General features: G+C 35.8%; 1 protein-coding gene across 1 annotated transcript; it reads left to right on the plus strand.

Moving 5' to 3' along the window:
* Positions 1-3,999: 3,999 nt before the first annotated feature.
* LOC131802652 (forkhead box protein P1-like) lies at positions 4,000-24,591 on the plus strand. Its single transcript, XM_059123040.1, has 2 exons — positions 4,000-4,372; positions 22,995-24,591. The coding sequence occupies exon 2, from the start codon at positions 23,035-23,037 to the stop codon at positions 24,514-24,516; it is 1,482 nt and encodes a 493-aa protein (XP_058979023.1). The 5' UTR covers positions 4,000-4,372; positions 22,995-23,034; the 3' UTR covers positions 24,517-24,591.
* Positions 24,592-24,867: the final 276 nt, after the last annotated feature.

The raw sequence follows: 24,867 nt of genomic DNA on the forward strand, positions 1-24,867 counted from the left end.
TTTCACCCATTCTGTCAAAATACATTTGTTTATATTTGGAATTCGCGAAAAAAAAATGACAAGCTATCATTATACAATAGGCCTGTGTGGTTATTTTCCTGAAGTAATTGTCTAGTAGATTCTTTCTGAGAGTTTTATTCTCTTTTATTCTCAGCTGATTTATGAAAAACGAAGGAATAACAAGTAAAAAAGCTGTAAGTTCGGCCGGGCCGAACTTTTAATACCCTCCACCATTTGGTACAAATTTGGCAATTTCCAAAAAAAAAACTCGTTAAAAATTCTGTTAAAATCTTAAAAATACCGAATGCTTATACGACGACGTGGGCCTGCATAGGCAACTTTTGTCATAAGTTATTACAATATTTAAATGCGAAACTTGAAGAAAAATCTGTTTATAATGTAGCTAAAATCATTAAAATACCGAATATCGGGGGGTACGGTATATGGGGGCTATATGAAGACTTGGACCTATAAAGCCCATTTTCTGTTTTATGCTGCAGTATCTATTACGAACTTCAAATACCAAATTTGGAACGATTTCGCTAAGTAATGTCGCTAAAATCATCAAAATACCGAATATCGGGGACTACCGTTATATGGGGGCTATATGAGGACGTAGACCTACAAGGCTCCTTTTTTGACTTTGGATTACGAATCCATTACGAACTGCAAATACTAAATTTGAAACGATTCCGGTAAACAATGTCGCTAAAATCATCAAAATACCGAATATCGGGGGGTACCGTTATATGGGGGCTACACGAAGACGTGGACCTGCACAGATAATTTTCTGTCTTAGGCTGTAGTATTCATTACGAACTTCAAATGCCAAATTTGAAACAATTCCGGCGAATAATGTCGCTAAAATCATCAAAATACTGAATATCGGGGGGTACGGTATATGGGGGCTATACGAAGATGTGGACCTACATGGCCCATTTTCTGTTTAATGCTGCAGCATCTATTACGAACTTCAAATGCCCACTTTGAAACGGTTCCGGTAAATAATGTCGCTAAAATCATCAAAATACCGAATATCGGGGGGTATGGTATATGGGGGCTATACGAAGACGTGGACCTGCACAGATAATTTTCTGTCTTAGGCTGTAGTATCTATTACGAACTTCAAATGCCAAATTTGGAACGATTCTGTTAAATAATGTCGCTAAAATCATCAAAATACCGAATATGGGGGGTACCATTATATAGGGGCTATACGAAGACGTGGACCTACATAGATTATTTTCTGTCTTAGGCTGTAGTATCCATTACGAACTTCAAATGCCAAATTTGAAACAATTCCGGTGAATAATGTCGCAAAAATCATCAAAATACCGAATATCGGGAGGTACCGTTATATGGGGGCTATATGATTTCTTGGACCTACATGGCCCATTTACGAACTTAACATGCCTACTGGCAAAATATACATGTGTGCAAAATTTTAGCCTTCTATCTTAATTTGTTCGAAAGATAGCGTGATTACAACAGACAGACAGACAGACAGACACACAGACAGACAGACGGACATGGCTAAATCGTCTTAGAATTTTATGCTGATCAAGAATATATATACTTTGTTGGGTCTGATATGAGTATTTCGAGGAGTTACAAACGGAATGACAAAATTAATATACCCTCCATAGTATGGTGGAGGGTATAAAAAGAAATGAAGTACACACAAATTTAAAAATAAGCCGTAAGACTATACAATTAGGCTTTTGATTACTAAAATAAATATGTTTTAATTGTGCATCGGAAGGAGAAGAATAGCAAATGATTGCAAGAAGAAATTTGTCCAGGAAGAATTTGCAAACACTCAGTGAAAGAATTCCTCTCTCGAGTAACTCTCTTTTGCAGAAATTTTGTGTTAAAAGTAACAGTAGTTAACAATTTTAGGGTAACCAGACACACCTAATTCTATTCTGGCTGCTTGACTGCAAATGCGATTTTTTCTCCATTCCAAAATACGAAGACGCATGATCAAAAAGATCACAAATTGCCAAAATATGTTCATTGAAACGTCTTGCCTTCTGTTTAATTTTAATACTATGCTTGTGTGCTTTGTTTCGTATGCTTTACTTTGTTTTTTTTTTCTCGTCGATGTTTACAAATTTGCGGTATTTTGGCCCATTCCCGGTGAAGCGCTTGCTTGAGGTGATCGACACTTTGCTTTCCAAAATACTGCAGACACAGTCCAACGGGTATCCGGAGATTTTGGTGGTCTTTGCGCGTTTGAAATGAAGCGAGGAACCTCATTTTGTAACCATTACTGGGTGGCGTGTACTGCGTCCTGTTGGAATGCCAAAATGTTTGCGTGCCAAGACTTTATACACCCTCCAGAATATTTTCGCGATAATATTCGGCATGTATTCTGATGCCCCGGTTGATTAAAACACGCGAAAAGCGACCACACCATCACCATGGCCGGCGCTTGAGTTAAGTTAACACGATCATTTTGTTTGTTTACAAACTGTTGGACAACGAGTGTTTTCTCATCATAGAAAACCAAATTCCGCAGTTCACCACTTTCGGCCAAGCGAAACAACTCTTTAGCTCTTTTGAGTCTATTTTCTTTCTGTTGCGGTGTAAGTTCTTGCACTTTTTGGAACTTCAATGGCTTTACCCCGAGCTGATATTTCAATATTTGCCAATGGAATATTGCGATATGTTTAGCTCATGAGCCGTTTTTCGGCCACTGCGAGTCGGATTTCGATCAAGTCGCTTCTTTACTTTTCGAACCATTTCTGCTGATGTTACTGTTTTCTTCCATCCACTTCCTTGACGTCGGGCTACACTACCAGTATCACGGTAACGAGCTATGGTATGAGACACAAAAGATTTATTCACATTTAAATGCTGCAGTGCTCTAAAGGATATAAATATAAAATGTAAAGAAATTACACTATCACGCTTGAATTTCATCACGAATAGCTTTTTTTCTGGAAAATTCTGGTCAAAATGCTTTTTTACGCTTGTAAACAATGTAATGAGCTGTCTCTTGAATAATTTTAACAGCTGTCGGACGAGTGGGTTAGAAATGACAGCAGTCTGAATTTGGTTGCAGTTTCTTCATCTCACCCTGTATATAAGATTATTGAAAATCGCCTTATTTCCATATAAATATTGGGATTTGGGAAAAATTGGAAATTACTTTTTCATTTTATTCAAGTTTTGAGAGTGGGGGTTGTTACTCCCCCACAAAGTGTGGATCGATAATTTTCATATTCGTGCTTGACTTACGTTTTATACAAATTTGAACTCCGTTTGCTTTAAACTTGTTGACGCATTTGATCGACTTCAAATGAAGCCACTTTTGTCCAAAGGGAAATGCTGTCTAAGTCTGAGGGTATAAAAACTACCTAAATATCGACACAACCAAATTTGGTCCTTTTTATATCCATATTTTAGTTTGCATGTGGATTCATTGGATGTCTAAAAGGTACTTTTCTGTACTCCTCTGGGGAGGTAAGAAAATATCGAACATGTCAACAATAAAAAGTGTAACCATTTTTCCGACGGCACAACATCATCCCTCGCACTTGATGCACGTTGTTGATTGTCCTTTGTGTGCGGAGTATTGTCGATTTCTAGCACATGTTTGTTATTGTTTTGTCTTTGCCTTGGTCGTTTTTTTTTTTGTTTTGTCTGTTATTCGCTTTGATTGTTATTGGTGGTCGGAATGGTGATGCACTAAGCTTTTGCCACATAGAAATGTTGCGCGCCAAAATACTCATCGGCGAGGTCTTCATGTTGCCAACGAAACACCACTACAAAGGATCTTTATTGTTGTGGGGGTGGTTTCTGGTAGTTTTGTTTGGTCTTATTTCCATGCTTTTGGTTTCTTTTGTTGGTAGCGCCTGTGGCTGCTGCATCCGCACACTCCCACCAACGTTTTGGGGTGTTGGTAATGGTGGTTGGTTGCCTGGCTGGCTGGCAAATCAGTTCAGTTTCAGATTAACACTTTACTGTGCTTCCATGTATCTTGTTGGCATGGCTTGGCTGTGCGACTGTTGTTTGCGCCTTCGTACCGGTGGTGCTTGCTTCGCGCACTTCTTCCGCTCGTTAGAATAAATATTTTTTAATAATTTTAAATAGCCGTAGACTTTTGCCAACGATTCATTTGATTTTTAACTGTCATCAGCATCAGTTGTCGTTCGGACGGTTTGCGGCTCGTACATTGTGGTGCGTTGTGGCGCGTTGTGGCGCGTAATCTCGATTAAAACTCGGTGAATCAGATAAGGCATCATCAATTGATTTTATACGTTGAATATTTTATTTGAATCACGTTAAACTCTATACTCTGGCAAAGGAATTAATACATCAGTGAATGAATTAAAACATCAAAACGAATGCATCAAGTGAATAATATGTGAGTTCTACAGGATATTTGGTTGTGATAATAGCGCAAAGGATTAAATGAAGACGTGTGTGAAACTATATCCGACGGCACTACAAGTTTTTTGTGTTCATTGTTGAAAGCACAAAAGTTTTTGAGTTTTCAACATCATATCGAATTGAATATGGAACTGCCGTAATTAAAAGAGTCTTTTTTTATTATTTTAAATCAATAGAAATTTAATAAAATGCCGCAGTTTAAATTTCAAACTAAAAGAATTATTGATTTTAAAAATATTTATAAAATTACAAATGTCCATAATTGTGTGTTAAATATCACTTACACGGATTAAGATGGATCAATGAAATTCATGTAAATGTTCGAAACTGATGTTTTTTTAGTTCCAGAATAAGCTACATCTATTATTTTCGATTTACCTCTGTGGTATCAAATTACAGGGTGAGATAAAATAACTGCAACAAAGTCAAACGTCATAAATGTTTTTTTTTAAATTTTTTTTGAATGAACGCAAAAAATTTCGGAAATAGCATCAAATTTTAGAATAAGTTTAAATTTGTTCAAATTGGTCAACTTTGGCACGAATTATGGCCTTCAAACGGCCAATGAAACTGTCACACGCTGCCCGAATGTTTCTCTGCGGTATTTTGACCCATTCCCGACGAAGCGCTTGCTTGAGGTGATCGACACTTTGGTATTTTTTAGTGCCAACCTTGCTTTCCAAAATACTCCAGACACAATAGTCCAACGGATTGGTATACGGAGATTTTGGTGGCCATTGTGCGCTGGAAATGAAGGAACCTCATTTTGTAACCATTCTTGGGTGGTGCGTACTGAGTGCGATGGTTCTGAGTCCTGTTGGAATGTCCAAGGTCTGCGGCCAAAATGTTTGAGTGCCCAAGGCTTTAATACACCCTCCAGAATATTTTCGCGATAATATTGGGCTATTTGAGCGAAGTTCAATGGCTTTACCCCGAGCTTATTTTTCAATATTTGCCGAATGGAATATTGCGATATGTTCAGCTCACGATCGGCCATCGAAACCCGCGTCGTTTCGATCAAGTCGCTTCTTTACTTTTCGAATCATTTCTGCTGATGTTGCTGTTTTCTTCCGTCCACTTCCTTGACGTCGGGCTATGCTACCACTATCACGGTAAAGAACAATGGCACGAGACACCAAAGATTTATTCACATTTAAATGCTGGAGTGCTCTAACGATAGCAACTTGTGGTTTTCTAGCCAAATATTAAGAAATTACAATATCGAATAACTTTTTTTCTGGAAAAGCTTTCAAAATTGGCGAAATTGTCTTGTAGTAAATATTGAAAGAGAAAGACATATTTGTAAGGGTTCTCACAAACCAGATAAACTATTTTTTCGGGTAAGAGGATTTTCTAGCAAAAAGTTGCAAAATGATAAAAGTTGTAGATCCCTGCATGTAAAGGAACAAAGCTTATATGGAAACATGCAACTGCTTGTTCCATTTTCAATACCAAAGAAAATTGTGATTAATGGCGAATGTTTCCAACCCAAATTTAGACTCAAGAAATCTGTATTTTTGTTCTGTTGATTTCAAGTTATTTACAATTTCGCTAACTTTCTAATGAAGCTAACATAAAACCAGTTTACAGAATAGTATCACTCATACCTGTTTACCTGCTGTTTAAAAATTAAAATTTTAGAAAAATATTGTTAAAGGAAATATTGATTTCTTGCCATCAAGAAAAGATGGCTGAAGGAAAATGAAGGAATTAGGTTATTAGGAGGAAATGTTGTACAAAAATTATCTGCAATCGATTTGAGTCAAGTCATGTCATTTTGGAAATGAGTAACAAGAACACCAAACATAGGTATAGCGCTATATCATTATGTATTTTTCTGTCATAGGTTATATTAAGTTTGTCATTCTGTGTGTAACACCTCTATGGTGAAGGGTATACTAAAAGTTGGGACTGAAACTTTTAATATATAGCGGGTTGTCCACCCACGCTGAACAATTACTGTAGGAAGCGTTAATAACAACTAATGGTTTGAAACTCTGTAACATTCAAAATACATGAAATCCATGAGGACCATCGTATGAGGACCTTACTAAATTACAAACTAACAATAAAAAATACGTGAAGATAGTCCGGGCGATCTTTAAATATCCTTTACAATTCATAAATAAATGTGCATGCATTCAATTAGAACGGGTTCTATTTTAAACTGCAAATGCCAGTGAAATCGGCAGGAAAATACAGTTGATATCCTCAAAAAATCATATTGTGCTTGGTATCATTATTAAATCTTCAAAATACCGAATATTTGAAGATACCGTTACATGGGAGCTACAAGAAAACTATTATGACAAATTTCAAAAGTTCTATGTAAAATATTATGGTCTGTATGTTGATTTCAACATTCAGACGGAACATCCTTCAATTGAATTAGAATTTTATGCTGCTTTCGAATATACAGACTTAATGAAGTCTCCGACGAGTATTTAGAGGTATTACACACGGAATGTGTATGGACAATGTAAAAATGACAAATTATAGCTATTTCTGTTTTCATTACCGCACAAAAGAAAAATACCGCAAACCAGAAGGAATATTGGAACTTCGGCCGATTCAACAAACGGACAGACAGACTGACGCGGCGTTATCGACATCTAATTTCAATTTGGACGAGAATACATACTACTTAGATATGACTTCAACGAATAGGTCGATGTGTTACAAGACGTCCCCTAGTCGACTTTAAAGCTCAATTCTTATACCTGTTTTATTTAAAAAAAAATTAAATATATAACACAGAATAAACAATTGCATTTAATTATGTGAACTTACTTCCATTTGTTTATGAAACCTTATTCAGCAAAAATGCAAAACGATTGTCGAACTCATTTATCATTTTATCATTCATCTACCCCGAAAACGTACCCAAATTACTGCGTGCGTTTACACGTAGTCAAACAACATTCGCACACACATGTAAAGGGCAAAGGCTTAAATACGAAATGATTAACAGGGTTCATACTCAAATAGCGGTGAATGATGCCATCCCCCACATGAAAGTTAACTACGAAATACACACGTACTCACACACACACTTGCATTCTCATCAACACGCATTCACGTTTTGCCACATAAAAGGACTTCATGAAATTTGATTTAAGGGTAAACGCAAAAGTTCGACTATTCCTATATGTCACAATTTCTTGCACAGTGTTTTCAGTTGACAAATTTTACATCTATATATATAAAAATCAATTGTTGTTCGTTGGTATTGGAATCAGTTGAGAACGGGTGGACCGATTTGAATAATTTTTTGTACAAACATTCGTCATACCCCGAGTTAAGTTTTTAAAGAAAAAAATATTGACCACGACTACTTTTACGCCCACTATTTCGATTTATCTAAAATCCTTATATTTGTCAAATAATGAAGATATCGGTTTTAAAATTATTACACGACATACTGTTGACTTTCCCTCCAATCCTAAGTATTTATTTGGGGGCTGAGGAACTAGCTACACCTACTTCTTTAAATTTATATGTAAACATTTTGAAAAAGTATAGTAACACATCAGTTGAGAACGACCGATTTGACCCAATTTTCTTTTGGTTATTTGTAAATACAGTGGAAACGTTGTCATGAAAAAAAATTTTGAGAAAAATCGCGGAACTGAAAAAATTGTTCTATTATAATATGGAATTTTGTGTAGAATTGTTTCAGAATGCCTTTTGGAATTGGAAATTCTTATTGAAAAAAACTGAAAAAATCGAGAAAGTTTGCACATTTTCTATACATGCTGTTATAAGGTTGCCAATTTTGATTAGATATGGAAATAACTCATCCAATGAGAACTCAAAATGCAAAAATCATTGGGACTTTAATCAGTGAAATACCGAATATGAAGAGGCACTGTAATTAAAAATATAGTAAGAAAAGGATTCATATACTCGGAAAATTCATCCGAACCCTTTAAAGTAACCTTAAATCATAGGTAACGTTATACGGGTACTATGCGCTATCGTCAGTAGTTACACTGCGCCGCAGATAATTTTGGGGTTAGGAAAATTTTCTGTTGGTAAATAAAAATCCCAAAATCTAACTTTTTTAGAGTCCATTTTATATAGCTTAATCATACACAAAGGACCGCAAATAATTGCCCTATACTCCGCAAAAATTACGATAAAGTTTTAAATTTGATACAGTCCTAGGGGTTACATGAGGAATTATTTATAGAAAATTTGTATCAGGTTGGTCTACTTTGTGATATAGCCCCCCTCAAATGATATAGCCCCTTTCAAAATCCTCAAATGTTGGTAATTTGAGATTTTTAAAAGAAGAACAAATTCTTTCAAATAATTATAAGTATAGGACCATGCTTCATTTACTTCCGAAAAGACCTCTTCGCGGAAATTTTTCAATGTCAATGTTTCGTAGTAGAACGATTTCACTTAAAATGTGTGTTTAGGCAAGTTTGGGGGTAGAGAACCATCTTATATAAATAAACAGTTAATGTATACTTTTTAATATATATGCTATATTATTAAGGTTTTTAACTCTCAAACTAAAACCTCTTACTGAAAAATAGGATCAGGTTTTTTGAAATACGTATTTATTTCTATTTAATCGAGTTATCATATATAAATTGTGCCACTTATGTGAACACGATTTGTGAATTATTATGCTTTAAAAACTATGAATTAAAAACTAAAACTGCGGGCCGGCAACGCGGACTGGGCCAGCTAGTAAGAAATATTTATACAGTGACAGTAATATGTTTATATCTTATTACTTAAAGAGTTTTTTAATTGAATCTAGAGCTATAGAAAACTTTTTCAAAAACGAAATAAAACACATAAAATTCAGAAACATGCATGAAATCTTTTTTCGTATCGATAGTACGGTCCATATAATTTAATGTTTGGAGAGTACTTCATGAAAATTTTGACTGCGACGAACCTAAAATGGTCGCTTATCTAATTTTTGCATACTCTTTCGGCAGGTATCTCAGGAATAAATTCTTCAATGTTATCTTTCAAAGAATCAATTGAAGTGGACTCGATGACCCTGCCCGAAAGGAAAATAAAATGTTCATCGAAGTCACCTCTCAATAACACCATCAAGTCAAGCTTTTGCATTTTGTGCATAGTTAAAAAACTAGCGTCCAATGTGACTTTTTCGCGATGTATTGGTAGCTTTTGCGGTGCTTCTGGCTGATCTTTCAAAATATTCTCCAAAGTCGACAATTCTGCTTATTCATGTGCCCATTGAGTAATGAACTTTCTTAACACAGAACGAATTTTAATAAATAAAATTAAATGATTTGCTAGCTAAATTGTAGACCAAACTAAAGATGTTTGACAGTGAAACAAAATATGGAATGTACGTGAGCTGAACCAATGTTGCCAAAAAGATAATAACTAAAAATGACCTCATTTTCAATCAGCAAAAATAAAAATTCCTCTGAAATCGTTAAATATTTTCATGCTTGTGATTTGGAAGGTGTTCTACAAACGTGAATTTTTCTAATACCAATGAACAAACTTATGTTACAAATGGCTTGAAAATACGAATATAATTTTTAGCAGTTCACAACTTTTGGCCAAGCGTAGCAACTCTTTAGCTCTTTTGAGTCTATTTTTCTTTCTGTTGCGATGTAAGTTTTTGCACTTTTTTGAATTTCATGCTTATTTTTCAATATTTGCCGAATGGAATATTGCAATATGTTCAGCTCACGAGCCATTTTTCGGCCACTGTGACGCGAGTTTCGATCAAGTCGTTTCTTTACTTTTCCAGCCAAAAGATTTACTCACATTTAAATGTTGAAGTGCTCTAACGATAGCCACTTGTGGTTTTCCAGTCAAATATACAGAAATCACACTATCACGTTTGAATTACATCACGAATAACTTTTTTTTTGGAAAATTGTAAGTTTACTTAGTTCGATTTTGGTCCTACGCTCCTTTGTTCTTTTCCAAAGAAGCCAGTCAAAAAAGGGTTTTATGTTCTTTATTCTCACCTCTAGGCAGTTTACCAACGTCCGCCCGTCTGTTGAAATCTAGATAGTGCCAACATTATTTAATGTGCAGCTTTAAAATGTTGCTCAAAATTTTGTATTGCCTATACTTTTATGTTTTATCAGTTGCTGAAATTGAGCTAACAATCTTCTGAGAGTTCTTCCAAGTCTTACATCTCCATCAACAACTCATGGTATTTATACCCTATGCCACTCTGTGGTATTATGCCTTTTGTTTGTAACATGCAGAAAGAATCGTAATAGACCAATAGTACCTCTTGATGATGTTCATAGAATGACATTCTATGATTTATACATCCCCACTCGCCCCTCTATCCGTCTAACCATGTATTTTTGTAAACAAAGTACAAGTCGCATCTATTGTCCGATTGAGAAGAAATTTTCGGAAAATCATTTGTTTAGCCCGAGACACATCTTTTTGATAGTGTTGATAATTTTGTTGTTATTATTGATTTGGGTATAGCTCCCATACAGACGAAAATGCAATTTAAATTTAATTTTACGCCATATTCGTCCAAATATCTATACCTACCTATAGTTGCCATACATAAATTTCATCCTATTAAGTCCCTCACATTCGTAATGTGCGCTCCACAACAATGATATTTGGTACCAGATATCGGATACAGCCCAGAAATACCTCTCTCAAATGTTATCAATATCGGCAGAGATTTATATATTTTTTACAATTTCAGATTTATTGTGTCCCAAATTGTTAATATCAGTCCAAATGGAGAGGATTGGTTTTCACGCACGACCGAATTCAGCCTAGAAGCAAGAACTTCAAATTTGGTGAAAATCGGTTCAGATATAACTATACCTTCCATATATATAAGTTTCAACCAATTCGGCGTTTAAGTCGTTCACATTATTTGGTACCAGACATCTCATAGAGCTCAGAAATACCTCTACCAAATTTGAGATCGCTTCAGATTTGAATTTATATTTTATATATATCTTGGCCTTTTTATATCCTACACCACATAGTGGTAAGGGTATTATGTCTTTGTGCATTTGTTTGTAACATGGAGAAGAAAGCGAGATAGACCCATAGTTATGTCAGTCCGTCCGTCTGTCCATGTATTCTTGTGAACAAAATGCAGGTCACATTTATTATCCGATTGAGATGAAATTTTCCAAACAACATTTGTTTGGCCCAAGGACGAACCCTATTGAAATTGGAGGTAATCGGTAAAAAATTTAGATATAGCTCCCATATATATCTTCGTCCGATTTGCCTTTTATTGTGCACCAAACCTGTAATATCAGCCCGAATAGTATGGAATTTTGCACAAATTAGTCCTGCAAATATGTATGACAAATTTGATCGAAATCGGTTCAGATATAGCTATAGCTCCCATGTATATTGTTTATCCGATTTGTTATTTTTGTCCTCCGCAGCCGTAATATGCGCTCTGTAACAACAATATTTGGGGAAATATACCAAATGCAGCTCAGATATACCTTTGCCAAAATTTATCGAGATCGGTTCAGATTTGGAAATTAATTTTGCACCAAATGGGATATACAAGTCCGAATTTAAGAGATACAAATGCTTCGGCATATTTACTCCTTTGAACTTTAAATAATAATTATAACCATAGCGTGTATGATTAAATTCTCCCAAAAAATCTTTTAATTGTTATGTGGAGCTCTACTAAATTAGCAAAGTGGTGTTTGGTATCATAAAGTCGGCCCGCCCGACTTTAGGACTTTCTTTACTGTTTTTTACTGGCTTATTATGATTTTATTTGTGTACCGGAACTGAATGTCGAATTCGCAACCTTTGCTTTTGGCGTCATTTATCATAAATTTGTAATGAGGACAAAACGATTTTTGCTTTAACCCAGAAATAACCCATTATTTTTAACGTACTGTTAATACAAACGGCAGTTTGTTTTTATTGCCTCGTAATAAGTTATTCGGTTTATTCTAATTTTTTATGAGATCCACTTACAATAAATTTTATTTATTACATTTTGAAATTACTGATTGAAAATGATTCTTTGTAGAACTACAGCAAATACAATTCAACAACTATTAAATCTGCTTATTTCAATCACTGTGCTACGAGTACTAACGAAATCAAGTGTTTAGATAGAACTTACTTCTAACTTCGACCAAACTCGTACATTTCTGGCCACATCGACATTGAAGTTCGACAAACCTTTCAGAAGGGCAGTCAGTAATTGCATGTAAACTGATGTTGGAATTGAATTTTAAAATTTTTGTGGTTGAAATTTGTTTGTTAGCTCCCGGCTCTAAACAAGCCACAAGTTGTGCGATGTTATGTCCTTGTTATCCTGTCATAGACGTTCAACAATGGTCGGTATCCCTTTCACATGTGTGATAATCTATGAATATGCTCGAAGTGGTGGTGCGAGGCGTACGGACAAGTAGTTTAGAATACGTACTCGTTTGTCAGGGCTTTTTGTAAAAGCTACGTGAGGGGTTGGAGTGCGTTCAAAATTTTTTACTTCGTTATAATTAAGTCGTTGGGTTGTTTACAAGTTAAGTGTTGGTATAATGTTTTTAATATGGGATCAGGGTGGGATGTATCAGCCACAAATCAATCATTGCATCTTTGAATGAAAACAACCCTGTTGAGGTACTTCTATTTAAAGATTTGTGATGCTTAAATGTTTTTATAATTTCTTTAACATGTAGTGATGTATAGGATGTATATATCCCGCTTTATAAATGGCGTTACTTTATTTGTAAGTCTAAAGACAAATAAATAAATAAAGACATAAATAAATTTAAAGTCCATTTTTTGAAAAACTGGGTTTTTATTAAAATACATCAAAAAATGCTACACTAGCCCAACACGGAGTGCTTCGATACCTCACTAATGTATGTTGTTCCCCAGCTACTCCTTCAGCTTTAGAAATGTCGATTAAAAGAGTTTTTAACAGACTTGATCGCTTATTTGGTTCTGAGAAATAATCAAATTAACAGGTCCTCCAACTGTTTTCTTGTGTATGAACTGTAACTTCGCTCAATTTTCGTTTGTGATTCATTCAAATAATTATTTGCACATTTATGCTTAAAAAGGGTAAAATTCTGAGATGATGTTACGATATCTGTGTATTTTAAGCATACTAACGAACATAAGTTTTGTTATGGATTCCTAAAAAAAACTGTACAAAAAACACAAATCCAAACAAAATTTAACAAATAGCCTTATTATACCCTCCACCTTGAAAAGAGGGGTATATTAACTTTGTCATTCCGTTTGTAGCATCCCAAAATATTCATCGAAGACCCAAAAAGTATATATATTCATAAAATTCTAAATCGATTTAACGATGTCCGTCTGTCCGTTGAAATTACGATACAGCCCAAATTATTTTACCCAGAGCTTCACAATCTGGCAAAACAATTTGTATTTTGTCTAGCATGGTTGGTATTGAAAATGAGATATATCGGTCCACGTTTTGGTATATAACGGTACCTCCCGGTATTCAGTATTTTGATGATATCGCCACATTTTTTCTAACGGATTTGTCAAAAAATTGGTTAACGTTTTGGTATAGTCGCCATATAACGGTACCATTTTTTGGGTTTTGGTATTTGTAGTTCCACTGGGTCCTCGCTCCGATGGCAGAAAGTTTAATATCTAGGTTTATACTTTCCCAAAACACACATATAACGATACCCAACGATATTCGGTATTTTGATAATCCTAGTAACATTTACCCACGACATTTTTCAAATTTTGCATTTAATCGTTGTCTACATATTAGAAACCTACAAAATTTGTACGTTAAATTCCATTTTCTTTGTTATTGTTTGTATGAGTGGTGGTTAAAATACCAGTATTTTTGTAGCAAGAATTTAGTGTGTGATTCCCTCTTCCAAACTCAATCGGATGTACTAACCATCCTCGGAGAAAATGAGAGACATGTTCTAGAATCTGCAGGAATGTATAAAATCTTACTACGATAACCATAGGAAGGATATTTTTATGTTACAACCAAATGCACAAAGACATCACACAATGTACCTGTCGTAGGGTGTAAAATATTCTATGGCTTCTTTATTTCAGTAGGTATTCTTTTCAAATCTTCTAGGACCATTTCATATACAATTCTTAACAATTAAATCCCAGCCACATTTTCCACGGAATTGTTTCAAATTTGGTATTTAACTTTTCTTGTAGTAGAAAACTGCTTATGTGGGTTTACGTTTCGGTATGGCGCCTATGTAACAACCTTATGGCATTTTGAAATCTTTTACAAAGACATAGCAGTATAAAGATGGGACAAGACAGACTCAAAATATGTCAACCCAGTGAAAATACCTCTCTTGTTAGGATATCGTAACAACATAGTTAGCAATTTTAAGCGATTTAAACCGCTTAGGCAATATGTAATTAATTGCGAAAGTCTATGGAATTTTGGATTTTTCAAACATTTATTGGTCCTTTTCTCTATAAATGTGGTTTATATATTTACATGGTCATGTCATAAGCTGTTATTCTAGATTGTATAGACACAAACCATCTGCTCAGAATGCATTTTGTCTAGAATGCATTTGTCTGCAGAATGTGAAAAACATTCGGACTGCAACGTTTAAAATGCTATACCAATAGAAAATATTATTTGCTTCAAAATAATTCAAATTAGAAGGTCAGTTTTTTAAAAATTATTACTTTTTTGCCATCGTACAAATCCATAGAATCTACAGAAGCTCATTTATCATAAAAATTATTGCATAGTCGCATATTCAATTCTTAACTTTCAGTGCAACAAACAAAACTTTTTTCTTATTTTCTATTACTTTTCTTCCTTGTATTTGTCCAAGAAAACTTAAGACATATTTATCCAAGTGCCAAGAGAGAAATAATTATTTGTCGGCTATAAAAACACAGTTATGCTAGACAAACAAACAGCGAACAAAAATAAAAATGTCACTTCTGCATGTAATTGCATAACTTCGCGGACAGGAATTTAAACATCATCGGTAGGATGCAACGTTGTTTTAAATCTGAAATTCTTAGGAAATATGATGTCGTTCTTTTACTGTAATGGTAACATAACTCAATATACTGGTTAAACAGGAAATGTTCTTTTTTATACCCTCCACCATTCTATGAAGGTTATATTAACTTTGTCGTTAGTATAATTCAATATAATAATAGAAAGAGGTCAGAACTCAATCGCCGGCCATGGTGTTGGTGTGGACCGCCATAACCGCCGATGGTCGCTCTCCGCTCGAATTAATCGATCGTGGCATCAGAATAAATGCTGAATATTATCGCGAAAATATTCTGGAGGGTGTATTACAGTCTTGGGCATGCCAACATTTTGCCCGCAGACCTTGGACATTCCCGCGCCACCCAAGAATGGTTACAAAATTAGGTTCCTCGATTCATTTCCAGCGCACAATGGCATCAAAACCTCCGTATACCAATCCGTTGGACTATTGTGTCTCGAGTATTTTGGAAAGCAAGGTTGACACAAAAAAATACAAAAGTGTCGATCACCAACATTCGGGCAGCGTGTGACGGTTTTATTGGCCATTTGAAGGCCATAATTCGTGTCAAAGGTGACCAATTCGAACAAATCTAAACTTATTCTAAATGTTGATGCTATTTCCGACATTTTTTGCTTTCTTTCAATAAAAATAAAAAAAAATGTAAAAATTATGGCGTTTGACTTTGTTGCATTTTTTTATCTCATCCTGTATATATTCTGCGTCGGCGTAAAATTCTAAGTCGATTTAGCTATGTCCGTCCGACTTTTGTAATCACGCTATCTTTCGAACGAATTGAGATAGAAAGCTAACATAAAACGTGTATTTTGACAGTAGGCAGGTTAAGTTCGTAAATGGGTCATAACTACTCACGTTTTCGCAGAACGATACCTCCCAATATTCGGTATGTTTCAAATTTCGAAGCTCGTAATGGATACTTCAATCTAGGACAGAAAATTTTCAATGCAGGTCCAAGTCTTCGTATAACCTCCATAAAACGATACCTCCCGATATTAGGAATTTCGTTAACGTTAGCTTAGGAGGCTGAGTCTATCCCAAATACAGGTAGTGATAACTTTCAGGAATTTTAAATTTAGCCCATTTACTTTCAGATTTCTTGTATTTGCAATACAAAAATTTGACGAGTGCTAGAGTTGAAATTAACTTAAAGTACTTGAAAATTCAAAATGACGTCAACTGCTGTAAAACCGCAAATGCCTTTGAATGGGCAAAATTAGCATAATCTAATTTAAGCATCATGTTGATGGGCAGATTCTTAATTTTCTTTTGCTTATGCCACTTACGTGGAAATCCATCAGTGCGCACCAACATTTTTGTCAAATCCTTAAAAAACTTTGTTATTCCAACGAAATGAAAAAAACAATAAAAATAAAACTTTGGTGCATTTCATTAACGTTACGGAATGACAAGTGAATTTCCGTCTCCCACCTAAACATTGGGAGGTGTTGTCATTCGACTTGCAAAACAATCGAGCATCGGATGGATGTACATAAATTGCCATAGGGTGTTTTCACAAATGAAAATCAACGTTTTTTAATGTGAATATAAAAGAGCGCTAAATTTCGAAGTGTGGCAACAGATTGTCAGCAAATTAAAACATTTTTTCTTTTTTTCCCGGCATGTTTGGTTTAGATGATGGCGGCAATGGAAGTGGCAGCTTGGCGACAATATTGTTTTGTTTGCTTTGCAACACCCAGCCATGGCAGACTAAATGTGGGTAGCATGGACTTATTTAGTCCTATTTTTCCTACTCCTCGGCTCACTGGCAAGGATAACTAAAAGCAAATTGGGATGTAAACAAAGAGAGTTTTGTTGCCGCTCCTTCCACTGATAATTATATTGTTGTTCTTGTTGTGCGCTCAGATACTGGCTTATTAGAATATTCCCGCAGATAATTTGTGGGTGTGTGTGTGAGGGTGAATATGGTGTGCGTTCGCGCTGTGAAAGTAGTACATCCATACATAACTTGTTTATCACTTTGGACAACTGTCAAAAATGTAACATTCCGCATTGTTTGTTATTCGGCCGAAACTTTTCAACTGGGAGGTTGTCAAACGGAAAGGGATACGTACGTTGACAACCCATACGTTATGTCCACACATATATCGATGTGATGTTTCAGCCATCATCTGTGTATGTAAAGTATTGTATTGTAATTTGCATATGTGTGAGGAGGATCTACACACATCCGCATAACCGTGACTGTTGTTTACCTTATTTTAATTAACCATGTTTGGTGGTGTTATTCTAATTTCTAAAAGTTTACCTTGTTGAGTTTTAGATTGAACAATAAGGCTGCAACAACAAAAGATGGACAGACAACTTTTACTGACATTATTATTTATGAATCGAAAATATTTGTTGAAAAACTGCAGTGGAATTCTCTAACTTATTTTTTTACAAAATTGGTAAAATAAAATGGCTTACAATTTTGGTATTTAACGAAATTTGTCTATAAGTTAGCGACGATATCAAAGTAGTAGCTAAGACCTACCGATTGATACTAATGTTGTCAATTTTAACTTATTTTTGTATCATCATTTTGGGTTTCAAAGTAGAGTTAGAGAATACCTCTACTGATGTTAAGGGACCTAAAATAGTAATGCCAGTGGTAATAATATATAGAGAAGGTATTCAATATGACGTTTGATGTTTGGGTACAACATTCTACCGAATTATGCAAAGTTTGGGTGCAATACAAAGTCAATATTTATATTATCGACATATTTGTGGGTTTCGGGGTAGAAAACCTCCCAGCCGTTCCAGCACCTGTCTGGCTTCGATTTAGAAAGGTCTAAACCACATAAACAATTAATATTCGGGAACTTAGATAGCTATAAATTGTATGTGCCGAAAGTACCAAATTATAGACAAATTGGCTGAAAAAATGAACCGTGATCCCAAATATTTAATTTCCATAGAGCCCTACTATAACTTACGAGTGAATGCTCATTATATTTGAGACCGAAATTGGATTGCTCCATCAATCCAATTTGGATCCCGATCATATATTAATAGCACGATAAACACTATCATTTTCGCTTCAGTAAAATACTAAAAGTTAATTCTGAGATGGGACCGACTTGATTTACCAATAAGGAGGTGATACTGATTTGAAAAAGTACATAAATACAGCCCTGAGGCTATGCCCGCAGAAAGCAGAAATATTCAAAATAAATGCAAAAAGTTTTTCTCATTTATTTAATGTTGGTTATTAAAAAAACGAGAAAGGTAAAAGAAATGCCTGAATTTTCTCTTCAAAACATGAAAAAGATCTGCCAATAGAACTTGAGTCGAACCTGGAGAGTTTCTAGTGTATAATAAGCTCGTCTCGAAAGAGAAAACAAACACATAAATCATAAAACATATGATCTTCGCCTTAACAAGGCAAAACTCATGATCAATATTGTTTCATATTTCAATTCAATAACAAAACTGGTTGATATCCTTAATGCAGGGCCCGCAATGTAAATTTCTTCTCGTCGTTGATAATAAAATGCTTTTGTGTTCATTTTTTAAAACAACAAGTAAAAAAACATTAAGTTCGGCCGGGCCAAACTTTTAATACCCTCCACCCTAGGGTAAAAGAACATTAGAAGAAATGTGGCAAAAAACATTAAAATGCCGAATATCGGGAGGTACCGTTATATAGGGGCTACACCAACACGTGCACCTATAATTACAATGTTTCGCCACACGAACTAGGACCCGTTATGACCCACAAATACCAACTTTTACACAAATCAGTGAAAAAATGTGGCATAAATCATCAAAATACCGAATATTGGGAGGTACCGTTATATGGGGACTATACCAGAACGTGGACCTATACATGCAATGTTTTGCCACACGCTCAGGGACCTGTTGTGACCTACAAATACCAATTTTCAGACAAATCCGTGAAAAAATGTGGCATAAATCATCAAAATACCGAATATCGGTAGGTTCCGTTATATGGGGGCTATACCAAAACGTGGACCTATACATGCAATGTTTTGCCACACGCTCAGGGACCCGTCATGACCTACAAATACCAGTTTTCAGATAAATCCGTGAAAAAATGTGGCATAAATCATCAAAATACCGAATATCGGTAGGTTCCGTTATATGGGGGCTATACCAAAACGTGGACCTATATATGCAATGTTTTGCCACACGCTCAGGGACCCGTCATGACCTACAAATACCAGTTTTCAGATAAATCCGTGAAAAAATGTGGCATAAATCATCAAAATACCGAATATCGGGAGGTACCGTTATATGGGGACTATACCAGAACGTGGACCGATATATCTCATTTTCAATACCAACCATCCTAGAGACAATACACACACTTGTGCCAAATTTCAAAGGTCTACGTCAAATAATGTGGGCTCTATCGTGATTTCAACAGACAGACAGACAGACAGACAGACGGACAGACAGACAGACAGACAGACGGACAGACAGACAGACGGACATCGCTAAATCGTCTTAGAATTTTATGCTGATTATGAATATATATACTTTATGGGGTCTACGACGAATATTTAGAGGTGTTGCAAACGGAATGACAAAGTTAATATACCCTCCTACCCATGGTGGAGGGTATAATAAATACAAACACCAAATTGAAAGAAATAGGGAGCACTCAGAAAAATCAGCTTCTAATCAGCTCCTAGCTTTAACTTAACTTTTTACTGTATAGCGGATTTATCCACAATTTAAAAAAAATAATCAAATTTCAGAGTTTTATATTCAATCTTTCTCGGAATGAATAATAGGAAAATGCTACCTTTTACTCCAAACAGTCTTTAAAATCATTCATTTTGAAGTTAACCGAGGAGGATACTGGTAAAACCATAGCACAATGGACCCACATCCAATTTTTCTATCTAAAACTATTTCAACGGTTCCATATGTAAACCCTAGATACCAACAATACTATTTAGTACTTTTCGTACAAATCCAACAGAAACCTCATTATCACGACTATACGTATTTAGTACTAAAAAATAAAAGAATATTTATTGCAGCAATATATATACCAGACCGAGTTTCACCAAATGGTAAAATTCGGTTAAATATGAAAAAATCTATTCAAGTTGGGCTGATATTACAATATTTGAGCAATATTTGATGATCAAAATTAATGTACTTACTTCTAGACTGAATTCGGTTGGATGCGCCAAAATCTGTGGAAATCACTCTAGCTTCCGAACTAAATGATGTAGGTTGATAAAATTTTACTCAAATGTATATTATGTCCGCGTATTATGGACCATGTTTTGGCATGGTCCCCATACCTCTCTATTTTCGGTATTTTGGTGATTTAAGCGACATTTTTCAACGGAATTGTTTCAAACTTGGTATTTGAAGTTCGTAATGGTACTACAGCCTATGACAGAAAATTGTCTGTGCAGGTCCACGTTTAGGTGTAGCCCACATGTAATAGTACCTTCATATATTCGGTATTTTGATGATTTTAGGTACATTATTCACCAATTTTTTTCATGTTTTGCATTTGAATATTGTAATGGCTTATGACAAAAGTTGCTTATACAGGTCCACGTTGTCGTATAGACCCTTATATAATGGCTACATTCGGTATTTTTAAGATTTTACCAGAATTTTTGACGTATTTTATTTTTTTTGAAAATCGCCAAATTCATTCCAAATGGTGGAGTATATTAAAAGTTCGGCCCGGCCGGGAACTTACAACTTTCTTTCTTGTTTTTTTTTTTATCAAATTTATGTTAGGTTTGAAATTGTGAAATTGATCACAGATACAGGTGTGCCTACAACTCAGAGAACCCATACAAGACAGGGAAGTCTGGACCTGTAACAACCCAACCCGATATAGCGACTGTAGCGTATGCCAGGCAGAGTTCTTTGCGATTAAAAAGACATAGACATCTTGTGAAGATAACGGTCCGGCGATTATATACATTGAGTTAAGTGGTACTAAATTCATTTACCATTAAATCTATGACAGTTATGTAGTGTAGAAAAGCCTTGGAAAAAAACCAGGTTGTCCATCAAGCTCTGTTGGATTCCAAGCCATTGTAATATTCCCGGTAATGGAGCAGAAGATAAATTGGCCAGACTGGGATCCGAATCAATGAATATTGAAGTCGAGAACTCTGTTGGACCACCCTTGTACCACTTCTTTAGTGCGATACACGAACATTACTTCGGAAGATTTTGATATAAATTTCTAGATGAATGGGGATGTAATGTCTGGGAAGAGAACAAGATCGCTCATCTCCATAGCGAAATCTGATATAATACTTGTGGTGGACATGATCACAGGTTACAGGAATGGCTTTCAATCTGTAGTGCACATTTTTGGACTTTCAATGTTTGACATATTGATTTAAACAACCAAACACTACATTTCCAAAATGGTCTGCACCATATTGTGAATATGGTAGTGTAGTATTGGGGGAATGTCGAAAGTAGTGACCAAAGCTAGTAAAAAGTACTTTAAATCCATTGGAAGTGCTGTTATATTTTTTGCCAGGACAACCCGAAGTATAAAATTGCAGCTGATTTAGTAAGAAATTGGATCCAAAACCTTGAAAATGCCGAAAATCAGATGGTACCTTTATATTGGTCTAAAATAGTTTATTATCAATACCAACACTCTTAGGAGTGCTACAAATATCTAACCAATGTTCATTTGTATCTTATAAAATCCATCCTATTCTAAAATTTTTGCATGCAGGCTCTTTTAATGCATAGAAGGCTCAAATGCATGCTCTTTTAATGCATAACATTTTTAATTTTGGAAATTTTGTGAAAGAAGTATGGTTAGGGCTCTTAAAATGTCAAAAAATCGGTAGGGATTACTTTGAATTGAGATTCTCCATTTACTTAGCACCTTAAAAATAAAATTTACTGAGAATATAAGTGGCTAATTGAAATAAGACACATCCCAGAAAATTTAAACTTATATACCGAATTGCAGAATTTTACATAAAATGAAAGCAACAAACACACTAGTATCGATAAAGTGATTTGTAATCATGAGCATGAATATTTTGAGAAGGTAGATTTAGTTCCTTTATTAAAATTCATTCTTTGCAACTCAGGTCGTGACGTAACGTAGGTTTATTTTACTGCCGATTCAAGCGAAATCTTTGGAGCATCCAAAATTACCACAAAGCTGTAGTAACTCCATTCCAAGATTTGTACTTGTTTCTGTCATTACACCATGCTGTGTTGTGTTCATTAAGTCTTTGCGACAGTTGTTCAAGTTGTTCCTTTCTTTATTATAAAACAATGCCAGAAGAGTTGAAAGGCAGCATCTTCAAAATTTGATACCACCTTCATTGTGTAAAAAGCACTGGAACATCTTGAACACAATTAAATAATGGAAGATGAAATTTGTCTAATGGATTCAAGTTGTCTTTGTTTATTCTTCCTGCTTTTGAGGTAGACCCAATGCAGCGATAGAGGTGGGGTTATGTGTTGACTCACACACACACACCGCCTCACCGCCAACATTGCATTTCAAGGAGAAGCAAATTTACATTTAAGAAATCCATTTAGAATCCATTTAAAAACATATTTTTGTCTTTCTTCATCTTTTATTTCTTTTTTTTTTCTTCTTTTTAATTGTAGACACTAAACAAATAACAAAGAGAACCACAACGAGAGAAACATGTCTGACGAACATCAACAACAACAACAGCAGCAGCAACAACATCACCAGCAGCAGCAGCAACGACAACAGCAATTGCAGCATCAACAATTACAGCAGCAGCAACAACAACAACATACACAAATTAAATCCCCCAAGGATGCAAACACAAACAACAACACCAACACTACGACGCCACCACGCAAATCCAACATCCATGAAATGAGAAATCAGGATTTTGTAAGCCGTTTGATGGCCGCCACCCCACCCTATCTGTATTCGGCCCCAATGGGACCCAACAATTTCTTTTTCAGCGACATGCTGCGTTCACTTGTGGCTGCACGCAACCAAGAAAACGTTCGGAATCTGCAATTACAGCAATCTGCCGCATTGGCACGGCGTCCCAGAAAGCGGACATGGTCCCATCATCGCTCCTACTTTAAGGAAAATGAAACGATTCTAGAAAAGGCACAGCAGCAGCAGCACCAACAACAGCAAACGCCCCACATCACAGCTACCGAAAAACCTTTGGAATTGACCACACACAAGCCATATCTGCAGCATTTGGCCAATAAATATCGTAAATTAGAAGCCGACTCGGCCAAGGATGTCTTGCCAACGCAAAAAATAGGCGATAGGCAATTGGATCAAACGAACACCACCGTCAGTGGTGGAGGTGCGAGTATCGCCGACCCAGCACTGCAGAGTACACCCCCAGCTGCATCGTTACCACCCCAAGACTTGGTATTACCACCACCGCCGCACGTCTGGTATCCACCGCTGTACCCGCCATATGGCATTGATCCCCTACATTTCTTTATCGATTTACGCGTATCCGGTCACATCTATGATCGCAAAAAAGAGAATGTCTCTCCATTAGCCAGTGCTGAGAATAATGGCAACAACACAGCATCGGCTGGCGATAGCGAAAATTCTCCTCCTGCTGTTGCAAATGCCCTCAACCTGCCCAATAAACATAGACATGGTTCAGCGTTTACGGTACCCACACCCAGATCCAATGACCTCAAAACATTGGCTTCGCTTCAGGCTACGAACGATGCCATTAACCTCAGCTCCACCGGGGCTGGAGCTGTAATGAATAAATTTGAAAACTATGCCAAGTACTACGACTTTGGCGAGAGCAAAGAGAATCAACCGAACATAGCCAAATGCAGCGCTAATTATATGCTTCAACATCTGCCCCGTCTCTATAGTCAATTTGCGGCACGTGATCTTATCGCCCAGGCACAGACGGAAAATGACCAGAATAATTCGGCAAACAGTGACATGGTCGAGTCGGACAATAAGTCCGACATCGAATGCGATGCAGATTCCGAAGGACATCACTCGATCACCAACTCCGATGATAATGACATTGAAGAGAGTTCAACTCGTGAGCGGGACATTGATGTTGAAATAATTGATTCAATCAAATACCGAAATGATGGTAATAGCAGTCGTTGTTCTAGTCCCGATGAGGGTTCCATAACACAAATAGATTGAAATATGTCATTGAGAATTTAATTTCAATACTGAACGAATTTAAATAATTGCAAATAAATATAAATGTTGTGTGAATTTCATTTGGTGGTTTTAATAGGGTTTTTTGGTTATTAACGGCGAAGGTATACAGGTAAGTTATTTTTGTTTAGCCATGGCTGTCTAACGGAATTATTTAAAATTCGCATTTAGAGTTCGAAATGGGGGTATGCTCCTAGGACAGAACTTTGTCAATGTGCAACCATGTAACTGCAACTTGCTTTAATGATTTTTGCCCCATTTTCCAGCGTAAGTATTTTGAATTTGTAGAAAAAAATATGTTAGGGTTCACCTTCTGAAATTTTGCCTATATAA

The sequence above is a fragment of the Musca domestica genome, unplaced genomic scaffold (genome assembly GCF_030504385.1).
Source record: "Musca domestica strain aabys unplaced genomic scaffold, Musca_domestica.polishedcontigs.V.1.1 22, whole genome shotgun sequence".
NCBI classification, from domain to species: Eukaryota; Metazoa; Arthropoda; class Insecta; order Diptera; family Muscidae; genus Musca; species Musca domestica.